Source organism: Fistularia commersonii, chromosome 9, assembly GCF_037954325.1.
Source record: "Fistularia commersonii isolate RoL2024-O1a breed Wild chromosome 9, RoL_Fcom_v1.0, whole genome shotgun sequence".
In the NCBI taxonomy this organism is placed as follows: domain Eukaryota; kingdom Metazoa; phylum Chordata; class Actinopteri; order Syngnathiformes; family Fistulariidae; genus Fistularia; species Fistularia commersonii.
Window position 1 is genome coordinate 2,345,534 of NC_141292.1, and position 26,397 is coordinate 2,371,930.

A 26,397-nucleotide genomic window follows, 5' to 3' on the forward strand; every position below is an offset into this window, starting at 1 on the left:
TTACAAGGTTTCTCGGAATACAAATCAGAGTTTTCTAAATTTGGAAAGCAACATTGAACTGGGTGGAGACTGGCGACAGGCGATTGGCCTAAACAAACACGTCGGGAGGTTCAACGCGTATCCCGCCATAAGTATGACAAAATATAAGTCGAATATTATAGTATTACATTATATATTACATATATTTGTTAACTTGGGTCAATTGCATTATTTTCATAGATTGGAAAACAAACAAACAAAAATAACATCTCGCGACTAGGTGGCAATATAGCACGACAAACGTAAATAAAATGTATTTAATTGGCTAAAAAAAATCGCATGTAGATGAAAGTGTAGCACGACAAATGGAAATAAAAGTGCGTTTTAATTGGTTTTCAAAATAAAAAATAAAAAAAAACCACCTCACAGCTAGATGTTATTTCATTGACTTTCAGTTCTACCTTGCCATGATTATTTGTACATATGTATATTTGTGTGTACTATTTATGTTCAATTAAAAAAAAAAGCTTTGAGGTAAAAACTAAAAAAAAAAAAAAATTCTATTCAGCCATGTCTGCTTGTACACATGTCTGTGTATACCATATGTGCTCAATGAGAATTATATATAAAAAAAAAACCTTGGAAAAAAAAACAAAAAAACAAAACCTTACAGCTAGATGGTAATGTAGCACGACAAACATAAATAAATGTGTGTTTTAATTGGTTTTCAAAATAAAAAAAAAAAAAAAAAACACCTTGCAGCTAGATGGTAATGCAGCACGACAAACGTAAATAAAAGTGCGTTTTAATTCGTCTTCAAAATAAAAAAAAAACACTAAAAAAAAAACCAACAAAATTCACGGGTAGATGAATGTGTAGCACAACAAACCTAAATAAAACTGCGTTTTAATTGGTTTTCAAAATAAATAACAACAACAACAAAATAAAAAAAAAAACACCCCACAGCGAGATGGTAATGGAGCATGACAAACATAAGTAAAAGTGTATTTAAATTGGTTTTCAAAAATACATAACAAAAAAAACCAACCCTACAGCTAGATGGCAATGGAGCATGACAAACGTAAATAAAAGTGCGTTTTAATTGATTGTTTGTTAAAATAAATAACAAAAAAAAGAAAAACACCTTACAGATAGATGGCGACATAGCATGACAAACATAAATAAAAATGCGTTTTAATTGGTTTCCAAAATAAATAACAACAAAAAAAAAACAGCTTACAGCTCGGTGGCAATGTAGCACAACAAGCATAAATAAAAGTAAGTTTCAATTGGTTTTCAAAATAAATGACACCAAAAAAAACAACCTTACAACTACATGGCAATGTAGCTTGACAAACGTAAATAAAAGTGTGCATTAATTGGTTTTCAAAATTAATAAAAACAACAAAAAAAAAAACACCTTACAGCTAGATGGCAATATAGCATGACACACATAAATAAAAGTAAGTTTTAATTTGTTTTCAAAACAAACACTCAAACAAACAAACAAACAAACAAACAAAAATTGTAACAACTCACCAAAACAATGCATGGGTAGATTAAAATGCAGTATGAAAAACGTAAGTAATGTGTAATTTGATTGGGTGCAAAAAAAAAAAAATTCCGGGTAGATGAACGTATAGCATGACAAACGTAAATAGATGTGAGTTATAATTGGTTTAAAAAATAAATAGAATAAGCTCACAGGAAGATGAAGGTGTAGCGTGACAAACGTAAATACAAGTGTGTTTTAATTGTTCTTCGCAGGGGATCATTCAAATACTCTCTTGCAGTGCGTTTTGATTAGTTTAAAAAAAAACACCTCACGGGTAGATAAAAATGTAGCATGACAAATGTAATAAAAGTGATTTAATTGATAAAAAAAATCACGGGTAGATGAAAGCGAGGCATGACAAATGTAAATAAATGTGTGTTTTAATTGGTTTAAAAAAAAACATAAAAAACTTACGGGTAGATTAGAATGTAGCACGAGAAACATATATAAAAATGTGTCATAATAGTTTTAAAAATCAATAAAAAAATTGACTTCCGGTAAGATGAAAGTGTAGCACGACAAATGTAAATAAAAGTGTGTTCTAATTGGTTAAAAAAAAAAAAAAAATTCACGGATAGATGAAACTGTAGCAGGGCAAACTTAAATACAAGTGTATTTTAATTATTTTCAGATGGGATCATTTAAATACTGTTAAATACTCTCTGGCAGTGGTTAAATTCATAACAGCGGGGAAAGCACTTATACTTTCATCCAAAATTGTTGTTTACCTCAAGCAGAGTGAAGGAGTCAATCAAACACGTTACAAGAGCGACATCTTGTGGTGAAACTGCAGAATTGCAGAACCTGAATTCAGTAATGATTTTTATTTATTCATTTGATATTTTTTTCATATCTATTTTCATGTCTGAGGGCACACATCTGTGAAGGACTGTTATGTGACCGTTTTATATTCCTTAAACTATTCTGTATCTACCAAATAGCTGCACTGTGCCAACAAAATACATTGGTTTACAAAGATTTTCCGGTAATTTCCTTAAACCATAATCAAAATAATGAGAGATAACCTTTCCACAATACGGTTTCAATTTCCCACAACGTTAGGATTATCTTTCTGGAAAAAAACAAACTTCTTCCTCTAAGTGTTCTTGTTGTCGACGATCGAAAAATGGCTTTGTGATGTAAAAGTAAATGATAGACGTACCCATGGTAAATCAAAATATTTTATGAGAATCGCATTTCTCGGTCACATTAATTTATTTTGCGCTTCCTGCGGTTCGGTTTCCATAGCGGATTGACGGACGGATAGATGGAATAGATTGAATAAGAAAGTGCAACACAAAACACACAAATTGAAAGTATTTATTGAACAAATGGACACTGAACACAGAGTAAAGAGGAGATAGAAAAGTCTGTAGGCACCAAGGATTGTCTTGTTCAGAGTTTGATGGTCATTGTGATTGGCAGATCTTTGACAGGCGATAATTGTAGAGGCATCGGAAAACCCTTTTCTCAATGCCGTGTGTAAAATGTGAGGTATTCTTAGCTCGTTTTAATGTCTTCAACAGATTTACAGAGAGAAGAAACAATTTTCACATATTTGCATTTTTTTTTTTCTTAAAACACAATTAATAGCATAGCACAGTCTTGGTACAGTACATGGTTGGTTATCATAGAGGAAATAACATCATAAAGCAAAATAATAAAAAAATAAAAGATAATTAACATTGCAATAAATTTGTTCTCTGGAGCCCCAAATGTACACATAAAAAATTTATAAACTCCAAGACCAGTTGGGCAGACTGATATATAAAGTTGTCAGAAAGAGAAGTGTTGCATCAACCGACAGTTATTTGGTCGGTCGGCAACCACGTTAACATCATTAAATAACATTAAATTAGCAAGAGGGGATCCACTGTATACAGCAAGGTTTGCACAATTATACACACTTGTGTCCAGTTACAACAAATACATGTTTATTTGTTTAAAACTATCTCCATTAGTTGTCTCTAAACAATATTACACACAGCTGCAGGGGGCTTTATACAAAGAAAAAAGAAAATTTTACTCTTAAAGAAAAAAAAACGAAAAACCCAAACCCTGTTGATTTATATCGGGCACAAAAGGTTCTGATCTCTAAAAAATATTTCCCCTCCGAAAAAGAATGTCGGCGAATCGAAGCACCGAATTAAACTGTCAACAGACGGCCGACTATTAGGGAACTATGTCAAATAGTTTGGGATGGGATGTTACAGTTATAGTGCATTTATGAAAGCGACGGCAATATATTATAGGAACTTTTTTTTTTTTTTTTTTTTTTTTTTGTGTATTCGTCAAAGCAAGCATGCACTATGAACATCAAAATATTTTAGCAGAGTGGTGTAATTACAGTACAATTGTAGCACCTTAGTTTATCTACTGACCCCCTCCATGCTGGCTGCTCTCCCTTCTTCTGTGGCTCAGTTCTCCTTCGACGGATCGCCAAGTCCCACGTGGTGGTGAGATTTTTGAGAAAGCAAAGAAATTATATCCGATCTCTCACTCCACAGTTGCATAGAATGAATAAGTCACTATTGTTTTTTTTTTTTTTTTTTTTTTAGTTGAAAACTCTGGTTTCAAATCTCCCTAATCATCAGTGGCATCTGTTTCAATCATGCAATGGGGATATTTAACTCACTGACCGTCCCCCCGTGGACGGATCCGATGTGATTTCCGCTCGCTTCGGGGGCAAAATCCACACGGGCAGGAGATCACGAGGAGACGAGCGCCGAAGGCACCGGAAAAAGAAAAAAAAAAAAAAAAAGAAAAAAAAAAAAAAAATCCTTCCAAGTAATTTTATCTTCTCATTTTCTATTGCACTTGAAGATTATTTCTTTACATAAGATATACAAGTTAATAATAAGAATACATATATGTACATTTAAATGATTCGAATTTCTTTTAATTCTTTTCTCTTCTGAAAACGGAATTCCTGGTATTTCAAAAAAAAAAAAAAAGAAAGTACACACAGTATACAGAATGTATACAAAAATAAGTTAGTAGAATGTCCACTGGTTGGCCTCGGTCTCCCTTCACTTTGCAATGTTCCAGAGAGATAGTGTGGCATGGAGCCTTTTTCCTCCATGTGGGCGTACATGTGGAGATCCTTCCTAAAGAGCTTGTAGAAGCTAATGCCGTGTTGAGAAGCTTTTAGTGCAAGAACTCCCCCGCTCCTCCTCAGCTCTTTCCTCTCTCGTCCGCCGCCTCCTTCCGTGTCTGCAGTCCAGTGGGATTTTCGGCAGCGTGGAGCCGGACTGTTTGAAGGAGGCCTGTTCTTGCTTGGACGTAGACTGGATCGAGAGCGTTCCGACCTCCACATCTACGCGGAGGTATCAGCCTAAACGTTGATGACGCAAGAAATATACTGTATGACGTGGCTCACAGGAAGCAAATCGGGCCTATTTCCAGGTGGTAGTGTGAGCCGGCGGAAGTCTTTGGGAGGTTGTAGATGTCGATCACGGGGAGCAGAGAAGGGTCCAGAGAGTGGAACACGAAATGGGTTTGGTGCCAGCGACCATCTTTTATCTGCAAAACAGACGTTCAAATATAAAAACAAAGTTTGGGTTGCGACCTCAACCGCCGAGCCATGCAGACCGTTTGATTCAGAACCGAATCAAACGGTATTTTGTCGCTTTTAAGTCCAGGGTTCGAACAGCGACCCGATTTTTAGTTTTCCGATTACGACTGTGAAATCTGTTCAACATTTTTCTGACTTCAAACTGACATCTGTTGGTCAGCAAGGCCTTCTCCGCTGGCCTAAAAAATATCTGAATCACACACTGATTTTAATTACGGTAATTTCCGGACTATTGAGCGCACCTCAATATCAGCCGCACAGGCTAGCCGATCGCTATCTCGGGCTTCCTCCCGCGCACTGAAACCGTCAAAGTCGTCTTCTTCGGTGTTGGAGTTGAACGGACTCAGAATTTCCCGGTCATTTCATCGGTCCGATGTGACGAGGATGAACGTTTTAGCGGCGTGAAGCTCGTTAGCACCCCCCCGAAAAAATCCATATATTAGCTGCATCGTTGTTTAAGTGTAAAAAGTTGTGGCTTATCGTCCGGAAATTACGGTATATTTTGTCCATGAATTCTTAGTAAATAATTCCAAACGGTCGGTCCGCTTTCCTTCGCTGTGTTGCTTCCAGACATTCATCTTCTTCTTCTTCTGCTTTTGGCTTTTCCCTTCAGAGGTCTCCAAAGTGAATTAGCCTTCTTCATCTCACCCTATTCTCTGCATCCTCCTCTCTCACACGAGCTACCTTCATATCTTCTCTCACTACGTCCGTAAATCTTCTCTCAAGACCTCCTGCCTGGCAGCTCCGATTCCAGCATCTGTCTACCAATATATTCACCATAGACATGTATTTTCATATTAAAGCATTTAACCAATCGCATGTTAGCCTTTATTTGTTGCCAGGCAAGGTCAAAGTAGAAGAAATCTGCTTTGAGGCCTGTAGAATCAGATTCGCAAAGAGTGTCGATGAAACTGTTGCTTCAACCAGTCAGATTTTGAGTTGTGACACCAAGGCCTTCTAGAAGGCCTTCTGCAATTTTATGAGGGTATCATTGTTGCTTGTTTATGTGTGTCGCAGCAGTAGAAGTAGAGTTGTGCACTTCTAGCAGGCCTTCTAGAAGGCCTTCAAGGTGTTGCTTCTAGAAGGGTACGGTAACGTCAGCATATCATACCCTCTTTGATTGGATTGTAAGAGTGTACTAACTAGAGCTAGCAAGCTTCACCTGCAGCGAGCTGAACACAGCTATAATTGTGTTGATATAACAGCTGATTTGTCAACCCATGAAGGAAGAGAAGAAATTGACGTGGTTGCAGATTTATTGTGGAAACAGTTTTCAAGACGGAAATACGACAGGGCAGGCCCGATGTTCAGCATTAACTTTGATAGAACAGGACATCTTGATGGAGCTGAAGCGGACAGATAATCTATACGACGGAGTCAGTAGATTCTTTTTGAATACAAATAATCCAAATTTTTGGCCAGTAAAATGTTTCTATTTTCTTAATAATATTGCACTAGTCCACTCAGGGTTTGTTTCTTGCAGCAACAGGATTTCTAGCTACACAAATTATCTCTACGATGTAACGGATCTTTGTAAAAATGTTGTTTTTGCTGTTATTGAGGGGTGGGTTGTTTCGGAGCGTTGAAATGAACCTGACAACAACAACAACAACAACAACAATAACAACAACCTTAGAATGCAGCTGAAAATTAAACGAGGTCAGAAAAGCAGTTTTGAAAACAGATTTGATTTGATTTGTATGATTTGAAAGCCCTGATAAATATTAGTGATTATACATATTCATATCTATCATATCTATCTATTTTCTCGTGCAGCAAAAATCTGCTATTCGTCTGGTAACTTTCTATAAATTAAATATATATCAGTATTTATATTTCCTCCAAAAAAAGGCTGTGTTTTTTGGGCTGCTATCCGAGTACCCTTATCACTTTTTCGACAGCGAGCTAATAATGACGTTAACCAGAGAGCGGACATAAATCCTACCCAGCAGGAGTCCTCCAAGACTTCGGGTTCAAGCTCTCCTCCCGACTCAAACACCTCCCCAGTCCAGGCCTTGAATCGCACAGCGTCATCCGGGCTCGCCTCCTGATCCTCACCTGACCTCCAAATTGAGACGTTCAGGCAATGGACGATGACGTGCTGCACCGCCTCCGAGCTCAGCAGGTGCAAGAAGTTCATCTGCACGCGACCAACAGTGATCGCCGGCTGCACGAAAAGTCCAAAAAGAGACGGCGGTTATCACGTTTGCGGGATCGACGGCATCGCCGGCTCCGATTGCGCCTCCAATACCTTGGACACGGTTATCGGTTTCAGGCAAGTCTGACCGCCTCCTGTAAAGTTGCAGGAGACCTCAATCGTATCTGACAAGCATCCCAGGTTGGGGTCAATCCAATAAGTGCCTGGAGATGACAACACGTTCCAGATAAGTACTCATAAATGACATAAATGACAACACACACACACACACACATACGTACCGTCATTCAACTTGTGTTCACAGCTGTGCAGGTCCCTGCATATGCGGGCAGGGTTTTCTCGAGTTCCCAGTGGGTTCTTCAGGCTCTGGATCAGGCTACTGAGGTAGTGGAGGGTCTTGAAGATCTCTGCGCCCTGGTCAAGCATGGGAAGGTCCATGACTGGCTTGTTCTGCCGATGGAGCGCAAAGAGGACATGAAGTTACGGTGGAAGGCAGATGAGTGGCTGCAGGAGCAGCTGAGAGGAAAAGAAGAGCTAAAAAAAAAAAAGGAAATCTAAAGAACGTAACATGTTTGACTCCTGCTTGTAAAAAATAAAAAAAAAAAGCGTATAAATTGTGCACAAACCTCAGTCCTGAGTGTGACGTGTGAATCCATAAACAAAAGACCGTCTTCTTTCTAAAGCGTAACAAGAAAAACTCGTCATCCACCATTTCTTGCAGAGAAATAAACGACGTCATCCTTTTATACATTTACACAGATCACTATTTTTCAACCTTAATTTCACATTATTGTTTATTTTACCTCGATTCTACACATTTATTTTTATTTTATATACACTGCTCAAAAAAACAAAAGAAAACGCTAAAATAACACTGAAAATCCTAGATCTGAATGAATATTCTTATTAAATACTTTGTCCTTTATATAATCACGCAAAATCACACAAAAAATGATGAATGGAATGTATGAACAAATGTATGAACCCATGGAGGTCACACTCAAAATTAAAGACTTGGAGTTGCATTTTTTTTTTGTTTTTGAGCAGTATATCTATATATTTTATCGTCACTTTCTTAAAATAATTGTTTGGGTCATTTTTTTTAACATTTTTTTTTTTTTTGCCTCAATCAACTCGTCATTCAATGTACGGATCAATTTTTTGAGACTTCTGAAAAACTTGAATAAATGACTTAAGAAGGTAACAATACACTGCTCAAAAAAATAAAGGGAACGCTAAAATAATCAATACTAGATCTGAGCGAATGAAATATTCTTATTAAATACTTTGTTCTTAACATAGTTGAATGTTTTGACAAACAAATCACACAAAAATGATCGATGGAAATCAAATGTATGAACCCGTGGAAAATAGAAAAACACACTTGATTTCACGAAGTGTGATTGACTTGGAGTTACATTGTGATGTTCACGTGTTCCCTTTATTTTTTTGAGCTGTAATTTTATACATGTTACTTTTTTTTTTTTTTTTTTTTTTTGCAACTGCATCTTCTGTCACATTTAAAACAAATTTTGAAAAATGCACCTGAACCATATCTACCTCAGCATAACTCGTCATTGCCTGTGACAAATTATTTGTAATTTTATGTGCTTTTGCACCGTGGATCTTAGAATAACGCTATTTAAATATTCTGTATATGTGAACGTCTGGCAGTATTGACAATAAAGTTGACTTTATCTTCTCCAGGTTCTCAGCGCCCTTCCGAGACAAATAAAGTTTCTCTGATTCTTAAATATCATAACTTACAAATGAAGCCGGAACACGTGGTGGACCCTGAACAGGAAAAAAGAAATAAAAATTAAAAAAACAGAGCGTATTGTTATCTGAATAATGACATATGAATGGAGAACCTACTGGAGGACCAGGGGCTCCACGGGGTCCAGGAGCTCCCTGATAAGACAAAAAAAAAGAATCGAGGTCTCATTTCAACGTTCCATCGAAAAATACGATCGAGATAAATCGACGCAAACGTACCCTCGGTCCTTGAAATCCCTATTCGAAGAAAGAAAAAACAGATTTTAGTCTCGATACGGTTCGTAAAAACAAACAGTTTCCGGTTGACGAGGTGTAGAAATGGAGAAACGACTCACGGTCTCTCCACGGTTGCCCTTCTCTCCTCTCGGACCCTGCAAACAGAGGAGGCGGGTCAGTTCGCTGCAAATTCCACGGCAATATAAACGTAAAAGCATGGATGTAAAACGTACCGCGCTTCCATTCGGACCGACCAGCCCTACCGGACCCATGACTCCTCCTCTGCCCTGGTGGAGAAAAGATGAAGCGGACGATTTGAAAAAGGTTTTACGAAACTCTTCACCCCAGACAAAATGAACCAGCGCCTTTGGATTGTCCGGCGTCCGAAGGCCGTGTCCATACTTGCGCACATTTTATGAAATTCTTTGAAAAACCATAGAGCTGTTGTTCCGAGCCCATTTTTTTCCTACCTTTAATCTAGAGAATAGTATTATTGCTCTCGTGTTTTCATTCAAGCAATATTTTTTTGAAAAAAAAGTGAATATTTCCCTTCTATGTTTTGTTCCAATAGCAGTTGAAGACTGGGTTCATTTGTAATTATTAACAATTCAATAAAGATATTTGGTAAAAGAAAACAGATTTTAAGATGCAGGTACAAAAAAATGAGAGATTCTTTTTTTCCAATTTGTAATTTTTTCAATAATAATTTGTAATTTTTAAAAATAATACTAATATATTATTTTTCTTTTTTTTTTTGTTTGTAATTTCCCCCTTCAAAATCCATGAAAGATGAGCACTGGAATATTAACTTAAATTAAACATATATATATATATATATATATATATATATATATATATATGTATATTGAAAAATACATTAAATTAATATTGAATCATTTTTGAAAAAAAAAGTGAATATTTCCCTTCCATGTTTTGTTCCTACAGCAGTTGAAGACTGGTTTCATTTGTAAATATTAACAATTCAATAAAGATATTTGGTAAGAGAAAACAAACAGATTTTCAAATGCAGGAGCAAGAATTAGAGACTCTTTTTTTCCAATTTGTAATTTTTTTTAAATAATAATTTGTAATTTTTTAAATAATAATTTGTAATTTTTTAAGATAATACTAATATATTTTTTTTCTATTTTTTTTTTTGGTAATTTCCCCCTTCAAAATCCATGAAAGATGAGCACTGGAATATTAACTTAAATTAAACACACATATATATATATACATATATATATATATATACATACATATATATATGTATGTATATTAAAAAATATATTAAATTAATATTAAATCATTTTTGAAAAAAAAAGAAGTGAATATTTCCCTTCTATGTTTTGTTCCAGCAGCAGTTGAAGACTGGGTTAATTTGTAAATATTAACAATTCAATAAAGATATTTGGTAAAAGAAAACAAACAGATTTTCAGATTTTCATAAAAGATGAACATTGGAATATTAATTTATACTAAACATATATATATATACACATATATTAAAAATTAATAAAAATTAATAAAATTAATATCAAATTATAATATACATTTTTGAAGCGCCTAAGTGGACCTGTCATACTGGTAATATCTTATCTTACCATTGCCCCCTGTGGGCCTTTTGGTCCTCTGATGCCTTTTGGCCCAAAGTCGCCTGGCGGCCCCTGAAAACAGTAATTCGGAGTATTTGAATAGACTCATCGCACATTAAATACCAGCAGAGTGCAAAAAAAACAGGGTTTTCAAAATGTCTAATTCCAGATCATCATTTAATACCATCATAAAACCTAAGCCCCTCTGATATTCCTGTATCACTTCACCTTATTTGCAGCCGGTTAGTATTTCAGTCGATTTGAGTGAACGAGATATTTCACATATTGGGAATGTGCTTTGGGAATCACACCTGGGTACAAAATTGGGCCTTTTGTCCCGTAACAGTAGGGTTAGTGTTTAAAAAAACAAACAAAACCAAAAAGATTTGGTGATTGTGGGAATGTTCCAGAAAGGTGCAAGACCAAGAGGTCACGGGGAGGGGAAAAGAGGCATTTCGCCAGGCTCTTTCTAAATCGTATCTTTAGAGAACACTTTTGGTTGAACGGACGTTCAAATCAAGCTTTCTTAATGATTTCAAAGAGTTGGACATCAGCGGACGCCATCTCATTTGACATTGTGGATTTAAGTCGGGACCGGGCGTTGGCGTGACTGAGCGACACCTGAAATCCAACTGAAAAGCTACACAGGTTGCATTTTTGGAAAATATCTGTCACCTTTAAAAAGATTTACACAAATATATGCATGAGACGAAACGTACCTTTGGACCGAACACGCCAAGAATTCCTGGAAAACCGGGTTCGCCGGTGTCGCCCTGAAAAAGTCGACAGTCAAGAAATACCGAAGATATCCGTCGCGCTGTGCACGTCAATAACGTTGTTAGAAGTGTTGACAAGGCTCACAGGTTGCCCTTTAGGCCCGCGGTCTCCTTGCTGACCCGGAAGCCCCATTCCACCTCGAAAGCCTCGCTTCCCAGAAGGTCCGTTCTGGCCTCGGAGACCCTGCTCACCCTGGACGGACCAACAAAAGGTCAAATGATTTTTTTTCTTTCCTTGCAGTTCCAAGCCCGCGCTCTGATCCGGTCTTACTTTTGGTCCGATGGCGCCTTGCTCTCCTGGTAGTCCAGGAACACCTGTTTTACCACGCGAACCAACTTTTCCAGGGAGACCGGCCTCTCCGTCGTCACCGTGTTCTCCCTGAAGACGCATTTACAAAGATAGATAAGGGAAACTAGCTTTTTATACATTTTATATCTTAACATCTGCAAAGATCATCTTAATCATCTTAACCATCTGTTTTTTTAGAAGCTCATAAACCTTGGAATAATTATAATAAGTTATTAAAAAAAATGTGCTGTCGATCTTTATCCTTGTTGGTCTAAGCTCATTTGCATCTAGTTTGTTTTTATTTATTTTTGTCATCGTGAGTGTCACTGTTTATGTTCTTATCTTTGTTGTTGCCAATTTTTATCCTTGCTATTTTTTTTTTTTTTTTCATTTTTTTATCCATTCTGTTTTCCATTCTTATCCTTGATGTTGCTGTTGTCCTATTTATTCAATTCAGGATCTTTTTTGCAATCTTCTAATTGTCTCTATTAATATATATGTTCATAATTATTGATACTATAACTGTTGTAAAAAAGAATTTCCCCAACGGGAATCAAAAACATTTCTTATCTTATCTTATCTTATCTTATCTTATCTTATCTTATCTTATCTTATCTTATCTTAAATTACTGTTAAATATATTTTTTTGTAACAAGACCAGGTTCATAGATGAAAAGGATAAGGTAGATTGTTGTTGTTTTTTTTTGTTTGTTTTCTCATTTCTTCACTTCATGGCAAAAAACTCCCCCAAAAAACAGTAATTTAGAACTATAGATAGCATTAGCAGACAAAAAAATTGAACTGAAAACATTTATAAGCTGTCTTTTAACCTTGTCGTCTGGACAAACCTGCTAACTATCAGCACATGCAAGAAAATAATGTCGCTCAGATGATGTTTGATTGGCAGATCCAACATAAATGTATGCAGAACTAAAGGCTTCTTATCAATATAATTCAATGTTTGAACATTTTCCTCACCGGCATGCCTTTACTGCCATCCTTCCCTGTGATGCCATCGGTCCCGGGCGCTCCCTCCAGACCCTCTCGGCCCACCACCCCTCTGGGACCGGGGCCACCACCAGACCCCTATGAAGAAGAGGACACGCTTTCTACTACGAGCGCAATATCTATCTAATTCTATGGTGCCTTCATGTAAGAGGCTGAGAATCTCGAGAATTGAAGGTAGAGGACAGACTCACCTCGGACCCTCTGGTACCTTTTTGTCCTGTTTGACCCTTTTTGCCTTGTGGACCCTTTTGAGTTTAAAAAAAAGAAAGATTTCCGAAATATTACAGAATGATTTTGTTCATTTACTCGGATCCCCTTCATCCACAACTAACTATCCAAGGGTTTAACATGCATGATTTGAGAGAGCAGTTCGTTTTTGAGGAACGGTATTCTTACTTGATCTCCTTTGGCCCCTTTGGGTCCTTGTACCCCTCGAGGTCCAGGGTGTCCCTGAAATTGCGGGTTATATTAGTAAGAGAATATAAAGACGAACTGACAGTTGAGGTTAGACAGGAATCTCCATAGATCATGATGTTTGCAGATGACATTGTGATCTTTAGTGAGAGCAGGGAACAGGGGGAGGTATGCTGTAGGGAGTGGAGATCAACAAGGTGGAGGAGTTCAAGTAGGTCAACAGTCCAGAGTAATGGAGAGTGTGGAAAAGAGGTGAAGAGACGGTTCAGGGATACGAAGAGATACAAGATTAGGGGCCAGAATGAAAGGAAAGGTGGACAAGACAGAGGTGAGACCAGAAATGCTGAATGCTCTAGAAACAGTGACAGGAGGCAGAGCTGGTGGTTGCAGAGACAAAGATGCTGAGGTTCTCTTTGGGAGTGACCAGGATGGAGAGGATCAGGAAGGAGTCCATCAGACAGCACACATTGGATGTTTTGGAGAGAAGAGATGGTTGAGTCAGAGGAGGACAGAGGAGGGAAAGTGAATATATTGGTAGATATATTATGTATATTATGGTAGGCTGGAATTGGAGGTCTAGAGGAAGACCAAAGAGAAGATTTATGGATGTAGTGAGAGAGGATATGAAGTTAGTTGGTGTGAGAGAGGAGGAAAGAGTGAACAGAGTTTGATAGAGAAGGTTGATTCGCTGTGGAGACCCCTGAAGGAAAAAGCCAGAAGAAAAAGATGAATTTGTCATAGAGGTGCAGGACATGTATGACCGGGACAAAGTGATGGCTTAGATGGTTTCGACATGAACACACTTCTCATGTCCAAATCACGGTGAAGATCTGGATAGAAGGTTGCTGAAGGTGGAGCTTCCAGGCAGGAGGTCTCGAGGAAGACCAAAGAGAAGATGTGTGGACGTAGTGGTGTGAAGTTAGTTGGTGTGAGAGAGGAGGATACAGAGAATAGGGCTAGATGGAGAAGGTTGATTGACCCCTGAAGGGAAAAGCCCGAAGGAAAAAGAAGAAGAATGACAAACTGCACTCACAGGCAGGCCGAGGGCTCCGGGTCTTCCTCTTTCTCCATCCAAGCCAACCTGACCCTGGGAAAGAGTTACAAAACATTAAAACGCTGAGGTGGATTTTCAGGTCAAGCACAGCAGCAGCACTCACCTTGTATCCTGGGTCTCCGGGTTCCCCTCTCTCCCCTCTGTCACCCGGAGGACCCTGGTGATTTAGGAAATATTTAAATGTCATGGAGTGCGATCGATTTCTGCAGCTGTAGTAAAGAAAGTTGAAAAATTTTAGAATTAAATCAGGCGTGACTTACTATGTCACCAAGAGGACCTGGAGGACCCTCTATTTTCCCATCATCCCCTTGTTCACCCTGGAATAAAGAAAACAGGAATCAGAGAAGAAAAATTAGCATTTCTTTAAAAAAAAAAAAAAAAGACACAGGTTTTTCCACTGACAAATAAATATATGACAGTGCTCGATGTGTAAACATTAGAAAAAAAAAAAAAAAAAAAAAAAAAACGTTCCCTGGGGCGGGCAATTATTTTTGGCTGACAGGCCACATTTCTTAATTAATTAATTTTTCTAAATTCATTATTTTGTCTAAATTAATTAATTTTCCATTCAAAATTAATTAATCAATTAATAATTATAAATAATTAAGTACTGTTATGTGAGGGCCAACTAGGTATCATGTAAATTGAATAAAATGAAAATTAGCAATTTAAATATTTTTATTTTTTGGCATTTAATTTCAACTTTAAAATCATTAATGATCACATCAATGTACCAACATTATTTTATATGTCATCATTCACACAAAATTAAAAAAAGGAAAAAAATTAAAGAGTTTCTATATTCAATATTGATTGAAAATACCTATTAAAATATTTAAAAGAAAATAGTTTGGCGGGCCCAGGTCTGTCCGAGTGTGTTAAAGTGTTGTTGTCCGAACTGCTCATGGTTCATCCACGATGGGTTAAATGTTAATAAAGTACAACAAATAGAAAAATGAAAATTAAATACAGAATAGAGAGCTCATTTTCTTGCTTTATAATCAATCCCGGGTGTTTTTATGACGTGAAAGCTGTGATTTAGAGGGACTTTGTTAAAAGTACACCAGTATCTCAGGGAGAAATTCGTTGGCATTATAATTTGCAAGGAACGAGATCTGGTTTTTATTTTTGCAGAACAGGAAACGGGAGCTATTATTTACTAGTTTGTCTTTTTTTGGATTGAATTTCTACAGAGGATTTGAAAAATGTCCCCCTTTTGATGAGTCATTTAAATAAAAGGTTCACAAATAATAAAGATCGCTTTTCTTTTTCCATAAAAGCAAACCAGGTGTACCTTTTCACCTTTTGGTCCTGGACGCCCCATGGGGCCCTGCGGTCCCTGATGGCCCTGCAGAGATGAACACCATAAATCGTGTTTTGTGACGTGACCAGAACGTGAAAAGGACTGAATGGGAGATTTGTTCAATTTACGTCCATTTATATCGATACCTCATAACCCAGAAGGCCAGGTTCACCCTGCTGACCCATCCTTCCAGGAGCTCCCTGGAAAAACAGAAGACCTTCCTCTTCAGTCACGCTTATTTGTGTTGAAGCTTATTATGTGACATGTATGCTTTAAGCAATAGAAAGAGTCTAGGTTTCCAAAAGTGGCACACATTTTTAAGAGTATCCAAACAACGCTAAATTGGGAAATGCATTATTTGGTTATCAACTTTACCACGTGTCCGATGGTTCCTCTGGCGCCCTTTGGCCCAACGAAGCCCGGTGGACCCGTCTTCCCTACCGGTCCGGTCTCCCCTAGATGACCCTGGTGACCTTTGGCGCCCTAAAAACGCACAAAGTCCACGTTAAAGAACGTCCGAATTCCCTTCGTCGTCTTCGTCCGCTGTTGGTTTCGAAGTACAGTGATCCCTCGCTATGACGCGGTTTACTACACAGATTTGCATCGTGCATTGTGTTCTGCATTCTGATTGGCTGAAAAAGTCACTCCGCTTCTTCTCTACCTGTGCGTCAATAACGTTGCAGTTTAATATGTACACGTACGTAAAACAGCTTGCCGAATTTACATTACATACATGCAAATTCTCTTGCAATTTCGAGTTTCTCTAAAACCCATAATGTTGACAAAACGCTCTGGAGCGACAAAAGGGCCCAAAAGGCAGCGGAAGATGCTATCTATCGCAGATAAAGTTAAACTTCTGGACATGCTAAGGGAAGGTAAAAGCTATGCGGCTGTAAGTCGGCATTATGGAATCAATGAATATTCCGTAAGTTCCATAAAGAAGGAAGAAAAAATAATAATTGTAAAAAAAAAATAAAGGTTTCTACTTCATGGATTTTGCCTATCACGGGTTCTTTTTGGAACGTAACCCCCGTGAAAAGCAAGGATTTACTGTATCACAAGCACAAATACCTTTGAGCCTTGTTTGCCTCTTTCGCCTATTTTGCCAGGTTTCCCTTCAGGACCCTAAAGAAGGGAAACCAAATGGAGAAACGACGAAGTCAAGAAATTCAGTTGTCACGAAAAGACGATTTCAACAAGAATTCTTTAAAAATGCAAGTACAGTAGTCCCTTAATATACAAATTTAATTTGTTCCAGAAGTAAGTTTGTATGTTGATTTTTTTGGTATCTTATATAAATTTTAGTTCAACCCCCCCCTCCAAAAATCACAAAATACGGATATTAATATAGAAAAACCCTGAAAAAGAAGGATATTAATAATGTAAGGGCAGATGCTCATCTGGTTTTATTTATTATTTCATTTATTTATTTATTACTATTCATATTTGGATATTCTGTAAAATTCTGTATTTTCTTTATAATTGTTCATATCTCTTTATTATCCCTTCTGTAGTTACTGTATAAGACATCTATATTTATCGTTCTGTCCGTATTTTTGCCATCTGTCGGTCATAAATAATAATAATAATAATAATAATAATAATAATAATAATAATAATACATAGGATTTGTATAGCGCTTTTCATGGTAGTCAAAGATGCTTTACAAGTAATCTACTAATCAAACTAATCACTACCTATTTTTCCATGATCTGCACATAAATATCTACTTGCACTAGCTGTAAAAAAAAAGAAGAAAATTCTTTCTTTGATACTGCATTTATCTATAAATACTGCACATTTTGCACTTTTCTCAAATTTTTTTCACCCTCGTATTCGGACCATGCATTTTTTTTCCCATATTTAAAGGATAAAATTTGTTGAAATCAGTTGGTATCTCAAAAAAATTGGTATCTTAAGGGAGTTAAGGGAGCTCTTACTCTGACACCAGTGAGTCCAGGACTTCCAGGTGGGCCTTCCTTTCCCTTTAGACCCATTTCACCTTTTTCTCCGGTGTCGCCCTCTTGACCCATGTCGCCTTTTTCACCCTGGATACAAAAATCACGGACCGAGACTCAAGACTCGGACCGAATTATGACGTACTGCTGGCGTCGCGGGAGGAAAGTAGGAGGAACCATCTCACCTTAGCTCCATCAGGACCAGCTGGACCAGCTTCTCCCTCGAGGCCCGGCTCTCCCTGCACACAAATGCTTGAATGAGGCGAACGAGATCACCCGCGACCCCTTCGGGTGGGAAAAGCGATGGTTAACGTCGCCGAACGTACCCGCGGTCCGATGAGTCCCTGTTCGCCGATGTTCCCTTCTGGTCCGACGGCTCCCTGGCAGCCATAGACGGCAAAAGAGGACGGTTAAAAGAAAGTTAGGGGTGAGGGGTCGCTACATACCTGCACATTATATGATGCAATTACCGTCATTTCCGGACGAGAAGCCGCGACTTTTTTCACGTAAACAACGATGCGGCTAATATATGGACTTTTTTGGGTGGGGGACGCTAACGAGCTTCACGCCGCTAAAACGTTTATCCTCGTCACATCGGACCGATGAAATGACCGGGAAATTCTGAGTCCGATCAACTCCGACACCGAAGAAGACGACTTTGACGGTTTTAGCGCGCAGGAGGAAGACCAAGATAGCGATCGGCAACCCTTAACACCCAAAGAGCCATTTGGACCCGGTTTCCTCGGAAAAGAAAACACTGGGAGCCACAATTACTTTTTGACGTCTAAAATAAAGGTATCACTGTATATATGGCTTTTTATTACCTTTACATTTAAATCTGGGAAAAAAAAAAAATCACCGTGTCAGTAAACAATAAAAAATAAATATTTGCAAAATATCTTCATAAATATCTATTCTATCTGGTTCATGGGACTTCTGCTCCTGAATTTCTGCGCACAGCATCTGCAAATTGGGACTTTACCGGCTGGCGGGTATACCGGCTTCCGCGAGTGTGATGTTATTTTGAGCGGCGAAAAATAATAAATATTATTTTATTTAATATTTCAAGATCACAATAATCTTCCAACTTAGAACTAAAAGGTAAAAAAAGGAATTAACACAAATGAAATATTGGCTGAAATATTGAGGTGCGCTCAATAGTCCGGAAATTACGGTACTTAAATATGAAGTACAACCTAGAGCACATGTCAAACTCAAGGCTTGCGAGAACGTCTTAAAACGTCTGATTGTCTTAAAATAAATAAGTCAAATGCGTGCATTGACCATAAACTACATTTCCGACAAATCGTGCCGATCACGACGAAATAAAAAATGATCCCTAATTGTCCAGGAAGAGAAAAATTGCTGCAGGTGGAAGGCTGTTTCAAGAAAGATAGGAAGGCCGATACATGTTTGTGCGTCGGTTGTTAATGAGAACGATCTACGTCCAAACACGGAGCTAAGTATGCTAAAGTTAGCCTTCCAGAAAAACAATCAATTATCCAAGAATTAAAAGCCAGACTACACAGCAGAAGTGAAAGCTAGCTTTGGAACAGAGCAGCTTGTGAAAATATATATTTTCGACATCTATGCAAATACATATGTAACATTTTGGATTTGAATGAGTAATAAATTCAGGTTTATTTAACATTAAGGGGTAGTTACATTTATTTTCCATTATTTTCAGTTACATTTATACTGTTACTGCTACATGTGGCCCTTTGAGGGCAACCATTGTGCTGATTTGGTTAAAAAGAGTTTGACGCCCCCGTTTTAAAGGACGAACCTGATTTTAAACCTGATTTTTAACATCAGTGCAACTTGTTGAGATGATCAAGAATTTACCAAGCCTTTTACCACAGTTGATGTTGCTGTTTTAACAAATCTATTATCACCGTATTCACAAATCTTGCAACTGTCGGATCTCCTCACATTGCTCTCCAACAGTCAAACAAGCAACATTTATTATAATAGCATTATTTTCCTCAAGGCCTTTTTACCTGTTACAGTTTTCATATAACACAAACAAGACATAAACATTACCTTTTCCCCCGGCTCGCCTGGCAGGCCTGGTTCTCCCGATTTACCAGGGGGACCCTTGTAATTTAAAGAGAAACGATAAGAATTCAGGAAAAAAACACCAGTGTTGTCTATAAATAAGAAATAAAGTATATATGTGTGTGTTTCTATATTTTTTTCTTGTTACCTTTTCACCAATTTCCCCCAACAGTCCGAGAGTCCCCGGTGGCCCCGGTGGCCCCTGATAAAAAACACAAATGATCAGCAAAAAATAATATGCAGGCATTGTTATTTCAGGTTCAAGTGCTGTTACGGTCAAATCTATCATGAATATAAATAAAATTCACCTTTTTGCAGTCAATATTTGGATGGATTTGCACTCAGTTCAAATAGATCAACTTAAATAATAATAATGATAATAATAATAATAATATTGTCTATTTTATCCTTGCTGGACACTCCTATTTAATCTTTTTAATTTATTTTGGTTGTCTATTTTCACCCTTACTTTCTCTTTTTTCCCCATTTTTTCTTATCCTTGATGTTGTTGTTCTCTCTGCTGTCTATTTATTTGTGGATTTCTTGTTCTTTTTCTCATTTCTATTTTTATTTACATTTATTGACGCTATAACTGTTATGCTACTGTGACAAAAGAATCTCTCCTGTGGGAATTAATAAAGTTTATCTTATCTTATAACTGCTATCAAGCTCTGCTTAACTCGAATGAAACGTGCATTTAGTTGCACAAGTTCTGAAAAAAAATAAATATATATAAAGCTTGATTGATGTATTCAGGTGAGAGCTAAGCTAAGCTAAGCTAAGCTAAGCTACGATTGCACCCGTCACTGTCCTGCCACTATAACACACTTGGGTGAAGGATTAGACAAATATTTAACTATTATTCAGGAAACGTTTAATATGGCTGAACATTTTCCAAAAAGAAGTAAAATATTTTATATTTTAATAGCCTCCTGGGCGTCATATTCCGGAGCTACAGGGACCTCATCCAGATATCGGAGGACCAATATACTAAAGACATTCAGATAATCTTGTAAACGAGGACGTGATTTATGAAAGTCCCAATATTTTCACAGAGGGCCGAGGAACGCCGAACGCGCTGCACTTTATGAAGTTAATCGAGCACGGAGAGAAGAGAAAACACCACCGAAAACCCAGGATATCTGGATATTAAGATAGTGTAAACATTGGGAGAGAGGAGAAAGTTTTTAAAAGGAAGCAGTGATGGGTGCAGCCTCCGTGGTCGTACCTGCTCGCCCGATATTCCCTTGTCCCCTGGAGGTCCCGAGGGCCCCTGAATACCCTGAAAACGGAAATTTCAACCCATCAAAAGAATAATAACGCGCTCTCGTTTGGGCCCAAGCGAATTAAAATAGTTAATGGGTGTTTTCTTTTTTTTCTTCCCTCCCATGAGAACTCACAGGAAAACCTTTGGGCCCGGCTTCGCCCGGCTCTCCCATCTTCCCCTGGACACACAGGGACAGCGGTGATAAAAAGCATCCAAAAACAAGATCTGTGGTTTTATTTGGAATGTTTGTTGAAATTTGGAATCACATTGACTGCTGTTTAAGTGCTTGAATCAATAATAATAATAATAATGATAATAATCATGTTGCTGATGATAGTGATGATGGTGACAACAATAATAATGATAATCACAATAATAAAAATCGCAATGCTAATAATAATTGCAATAACAATAAGGACGGCAATAATAATAGTAATAATAATAATGATAATTAAGATGATAGTCATGATGTTGAGAATAATAAAAATCAAAATAATAATAACTAATGGAAAAAATAATGTCGCAATGCTAATAATAATCGCAATAATAATAAGTTGAACAATAAGGATAATCATGATTATAGTGATAATAATAACAATAATAATGATGACAGTGATGATGATGACAATGATAATAATAATAATGATAATAGTGATAATAAGGATAATAATGATGACAGTGATGATGGTGACAATAATAATAATCACAATGATAATGATAATGATGATAATGCCATAATAAAAATCGCAATGCTAATAATAATCGCACTAATAATGAGCCCGGCAATAATTATTATTATACTAATGATAATAATGATGATAATAACAATATTGATAATAATGATTATAATGATGACAGTGATGATCACGACAATAATAATAACAATAATAATAATGATAATACTGATGATAATATTGATGATGACAATAACAATAATTACAGTAACAATAATGGTAACAATAGAAATCGCAATGCTAATAATAATCGCAATAATAAGCCCGGCAATAATATTTATGATAATAATGATAATAATGATGAGAGTGATGATCACAACAACAATAATAACAATAACAATAATAATGAAAATACTGATGATAATGATGACGTTGACAATAATAATAATTACAGTAATAATATTGGTAAAAATAAAAATTGCAAAGCTAATAACATTCGCAACAATAATGAGCCCAACAATAATAGTAATGATAATAATGATTATAGTGATATCATATTTGATTATTGTTGAAATTACCAAAACATTCACTGACCCGGCGGTCATAATTTTTTTGTTTTTCACTTGAACTTTGAGTCCATTTTCTTAATAAGAACCATAGCATTTTCAGTGACAGGGACCAAAATATGGTCTAAATATTACCTAAAATGGCATAAACATTCCAGATCTTTACAGATACACATTCAAAATGAAGGCACATCTGGGCAGCAGTATATAAAAACTCGGTCAGGTCAGTTATCTCCTGCACTGTCATGTGCTGTTTACGAGTGCTGGGCCTCCATCCTGCTGGTATCATGTACGCACTGTAAATCACCTTGATGCCGAGCCTCTCCGGAGGAACGTTAGTACCAAAAATATACGTAGGGGGGGGTGGAATGGAAAAGTTGAACAGTGGCCCGGCGCCTTACCTGGGGTCCGGGGAAACCTATTTTTCCTAGAGGACCATCAGGACCCTGTTGAGAGAATGACTATGAGAGAAAGCCATGTGCTGAGGAACGTCAGTTTACTGTGGATTTCCTGCCTCGAGAGGAAGGAAATTCATGCGGAAAACGTGCTGTTTTGATGCGCGAGATTTATTCCCCGTCTTCAGAGCACATCCTATATACCGGGAGGAAATATTTCAACGCGACTACATGCTATTTAACGGTCATTATTCTGGTGCGTGAGACATGTTTTTCACATCATGAAGGAGATTACAATGCAAGCGCAGGGCCTGTCAGCTTTCTTACCTTCTTGCCCTCTAACCCCATCTCTCCCGTTGGACCGTCTGGCCCGATCGCTCCCTGGAAAACAAGATAACTGTCATCGAACCAATAGATGTCACTGTCGCACAGCCAGACAGACGCAATATTGTGTAAATAAAAGGTGTCACAAGTGGGGACCCTCAAGTCGGGAGGGGACTGTATTTGTAAAATGTCTCTAAATCAATAGAAACAGCTACTGGAATGGCGGAATAGCACATCGTAACTTATTAGTCTTGCATGATTAGAACCGGTGCACACACACACACACACAGATCCGCTGTTCACACTTAGACACTGTCAGGAAAAAACAGTCAGAGTGTTTATATTACTTAGGTGCAGCTGTCAAACATAATCAATCTAAAGTGCTTAAATATCTGCTAGTCCAGTGAGCAGTGATAATAAATGAGAGCTGGGCAGTGGACCAGTGCAGTCCATCTGCTCTGCACCTGCAACCCCAACTCGGCTCTGGAAGAGATGCTCGCGGGCGCCGTCCGCTGAAATGCCGCGACCAAACGCGACGAAGCCGTAAAGGCGGGTGGAGTACCAGAGCCTGAAGATGGGGTTCACCGGGAACCCCACTTGCAGGAGCGTTATAAGCCTATTATATATAGAGCTGGATGAGCAGCGTTCATTAACGTTCCCGTCCGGGGTACCTGCTTCCTCGCTGCGTGCGTTTACTTAGCCTGATAACCTGCTGTCAGGAAAATATCTCGTCGCATCGGGGCCTGAAATAACATGGGCGATAAAATTGATCCTGGCTGAATATTAATGGCGGCAAATTGTGTTCATTAATGAGACGAAAGTTTGGATCCTGTCAAAATAAGACACATGCGGAAATGTGCGGCAAGCTTACTTTTTGTGATGGGATAATAAATTCAATAAATATTATCTTAATACCTGACAGCTTGACTTGGTGTCCAGATAGGATCTATTTTTTGTTCTATGAAATTCATAAGCTCAAAATATGATACAGTCAGACATAGCAGAAGGTAGTATTGCTATTATAAATCCAGTAAAAGTATCAAAAATGGGCATCGTCGTTTAATTCTGGTTGTTTATTTTTCAGCTTTACTGTTCCATTATGTTGTCCATCATTTTCCTGATGTTATTTATTTATTCTATTTATTTATTTATTTATTTATTCAGTTATTTATTTACTCTCTTTATTCATGGATGGCTTGCTATCTTCTGTCTTCTACCTGTCTCTCTATTCATATTCATATTCATTTTCATTTTTATCTTTGTTTTTGTTTTTATTTTTATTTTTATTTTTATTTTTATTTTTATTTTTATTTTTATTTTTATTTTTATTTCTGACGCCATAATTGTTACGCTGCTGCAACATAGGAATTTCCATCATTGACATTTGTTCGTAAAAAAAGTCAGAATGTAACGTAAAACCTCATGACAGTCTGCGTGCTTTATCTTACTTTTATCGCCCATTACACTTTTTTTTTAAGAAAAAATTACAATTGGGGCTATTTTTACATGCATTTAGTTAAGTAAAAAAGGAAGACAAAAAGGGTTGTTAAACTGTCAATCTCAGAAAAGTTGAAGATAAGGTTTACGGTTTACGTGCCCTGAAAAAAAAAGGAGGGAATCAATCACATCATTCTCTTTAAAATGGCACCGTAATAATATCTATAACAATAATATCTAGAATAGTATTCTACATTCAGTCGATACTTTTGATCCTGCACCCGAATGGACAGCGTGTTGTCTCTTTTACTAAATCGCCAATCTCAACCTTGATTTTACAGTGTTTTGATTTTGCCAATTAATAACCTCTTACTTATAACATTCCCGGGAATAATGGGAAATGCATCAATACATTTGATTTCAAAAGCTACGCTGCTGCTGAACACGCGTGTTAGCGAAGCAGCAGGCGCGGGTGTATTTCTAAGCTCTGACGTGCAAACATAAGTCACAAAGCTGCAGGCAGATTTACTGGCAGTCCAAGCCGCCGACATTAGCATTAATTGAAAACACAGCTCGAGACATGAAAATGTATTCTGGCCAACCGCAGCTTGGCCCGTTTCACACGGAGGTAAAACAAAAGCGGCGTAATATTTTATCCCACTAAGCACAAGCGTGAATCCGCGGAGACACACCTATGGATAGGTGGCATGCAGTCAAAATAAAAGTGTCATCACTTTTATTATATCCTGCACTCTTGTTCAATTTAGAGCTGTAGTTTTATCATCATCATCGTCGTCGTCTATGGCAACGCTTTTTGGCGGTCATGTTAATGTTTTGCAGAGCTGAGTTTCATTGGTATCAATATTTCCGTAAGTTGTATTTTGAACGCATTTAGCCTTATTTATTTACTTTCTTACTAAATACTTGCACTTTTACGCAACAAGCAGAGTTTGTTTGGACTCATTTCCAAATTGAGTGGTTAGCATCTTATTTGATAGAGTTATTGTTATCATTTTTTTGAGTTGTTTTGTGGTTTTGAGACGGAAAACGAGCAGCATACAGGCTGGGTATTTTTGAAATGAAAACAAAAAGAGGGGTCAAGAGGTGTACGCACGGATGTTCGGAAGATCTGAGAGAGAATTTAAAAACTGTGATCGTTGTTGAGCGGTAAAATTCCACTATTATGTTGGCCTGGTTTCTTTCTGTGTGAACAAGCCAAGCGGCATTATGGTAATTTGCGTAAAAGTGGCTTTTGTTAGTCAGACATAAGCTACTTCACGCTCTGTAACTGCGAGCAACTACCAGCGCGGGTCACATTTTCCATGATAAAAGTCATGAAGCTGGACAGATGGCGGGTCCTTTCTATAACAAGCCATTGTTCCATTTTCATGGAATTAAAAAAAAAAAAAAAAAACTTTTTGTTTTACATCACTGGACATCTTCCAGCAGTTCTAATGAGCAGTGACTTTGAAAAAGTCAGAGCTCATTATAACAGTCTCATTCTGTGAGCCTGAGATAGTTGTTGCGCAAGCCTCTTTGTCCATTAAGCATACAAGTCATCGGAGGATGTTCCACAGAACTTCACTCACACGCCGTTTTTCCAGCGGCTTTTCCAGTCGCCCTTTAACACACACTTCGCACATACGCAAAAACACATCGGGGGCCATCGTTTAATAATCCTGCGGATTCAAAGGTAGGCCTTTGAAACCTACCCTCAAGCCTTTGGGTCCTCTGGTACCTGCTGGTCCTGCCCCTCCTTGAGGACCCTGACAAACAAAAGACAAGGAGAATAAGAGGAACGTAGAGGGAAGAAAGGGGGAGGAAAAAAGATAAAACAAAGGTTTACACTGACATAGCACAGAGCCCTCTGGATGATGACCCCGGGGGGGCAGTATGACCTCAGGAACACACTATGGGGTTTGTTGTTAGATGTGTCAGTCACACCAATTAAAGGCCCAGCTCTGGAATCCTGCTCAGCTGCACCCCGGAGCCCCGTATTTATGTTTATTTTGGTGGCTCAG

The 26,397-nt window shown here is 37.7% G+C and overlaps 1 protein-coding gene across 4 annotated transcripts in view; it reads right to left on the bottom strand.

Moving 5' to 3' along the window:
• Positions 1 to 2,838: 2,838 nt before the first annotated feature.
• Positions 2,839 to 26,397, bottom strand: part of col27a1a (collagen, type XXVII, alpha 1a) — an 86,712-nt gene continuing 63,153 nt past the window's right edge. The window contains exons 28-61 of one of the 4 annotated variants that reach the window (XM_086151882.1): positions 26,089 to 26,142; positions 22,943 to 22,996; positions 22,622 to 22,666; positions 21,114 to 21,158; positions 20,942 to 20,995; positions 19,862 to 19,915; positions 19,699 to 19,752; positions 17,982 to 18,035; positions 17,841 to 17,894; positions 17,638 to 17,745; positions 16,769 to 16,822; positions 16,073 to 16,180; positions 15,844 to 15,897; positions 15,689 to 15,742; positions 14,655 to 14,711; positions 14,498 to 14,551; positions 14,374 to 14,427; positions 13,323 to 13,376; positions 13,118 to 13,171; positions 12,897 to 13,004; positions 11,901 to 12,008; positions 11,715 to 11,822; positions 11,573 to 11,626; positions 10,863 to 10,925; positions 9,492 to 9,545; positions 9,378 to 9,413; positions 9,262 to 9,279; positions 9,142 to 9,177; positions 9,034 to 9,060; positions 7,893 to 7,943; positions 7,548 to 7,716; positions 7,360 to 7,469; positions 7,054 to 7,275; positions 2,839 to 5,056 (exon numbers count right to left, since the gene is read on the bottom strand). In XM_086151882.1, the coding sequence (XP_086008008.1) occupies positions 4,910 to 5,056; positions 7,054 to 7,275; positions 7,360 to 7,469; positions 7,548 to 7,716; positions 7,893 to 7,943; positions 9,034 to 9,060; positions 9,142 to 9,177; positions 9,262 to 9,279; positions 9,378 to 9,413; positions 9,492 to 9,545; positions 10,863 to 10,925; positions 11,573 to 11,626; positions 11,715 to 11,822; positions 11,901 to 12,008; positions 12,897 to 13,004; positions 13,118 to 13,171; positions 13,323 to 13,376; positions 14,374 to 14,427; positions 14,498 to 14,551; positions 14,655 to 14,711; positions 15,689 to 15,742; positions 15,844 to 15,897; positions 16,073 to 16,180; positions 16,769 to 16,822; positions 17,638 to 17,745; positions 17,841 to 17,894; positions 17,982 to 18,035; positions 19,699 to 19,752; positions 19,862 to 19,915; positions 20,942 to 20,995; positions 21,114 to 21,158; positions 22,622 to 22,666; positions 22,943 to 22,996; positions 26,089 to 26,142 (2,430 nt within the window). In that variant the 3' untranslated portion in view covers positions 2,839 to 4,909. Of the gene's footprint in view, positions 5,057 to 7,053; positions 7,276 to 7,359; positions 7,470 to 7,547; positions 7,717 to 7,892; positions 7,944 to 9,033; positions 9,178 to 9,261; positions 9,280 to 9,377; positions 9,414 to 9,491; positions 9,546 to 10,862; positions 10,926 to 11,572; positions 11,627 to 11,714; positions 12,009 to 12,896; positions 13,005 to 13,117; positions 13,172 to 13,322; positions 13,377 to 14,373; positions 14,428 to 14,497; positions 14,552 to 14,654; positions 14,712 to 15,688; positions 15,743 to 15,843; positions 15,898 to 16,072; positions 16,181 to 16,768; positions 16,823 to 17,637; positions 17,746 to 17,840; positions 17,895 to 17,981; positions 18,036 to 19,698; positions 19,753 to 19,861; positions 19,916 to 20,941; positions 20,996 to 21,113; positions 21,159 to 22,621; positions 22,667 to 22,942; positions 22,997 to 26,088; positions 26,143 to 26,397 lie in introns of all 4 variants that reach the window. The other 3 variants (XM_086151880.1, XM_086151881.1, XM_086151879.1) reach the window with 3 other exon arrangements.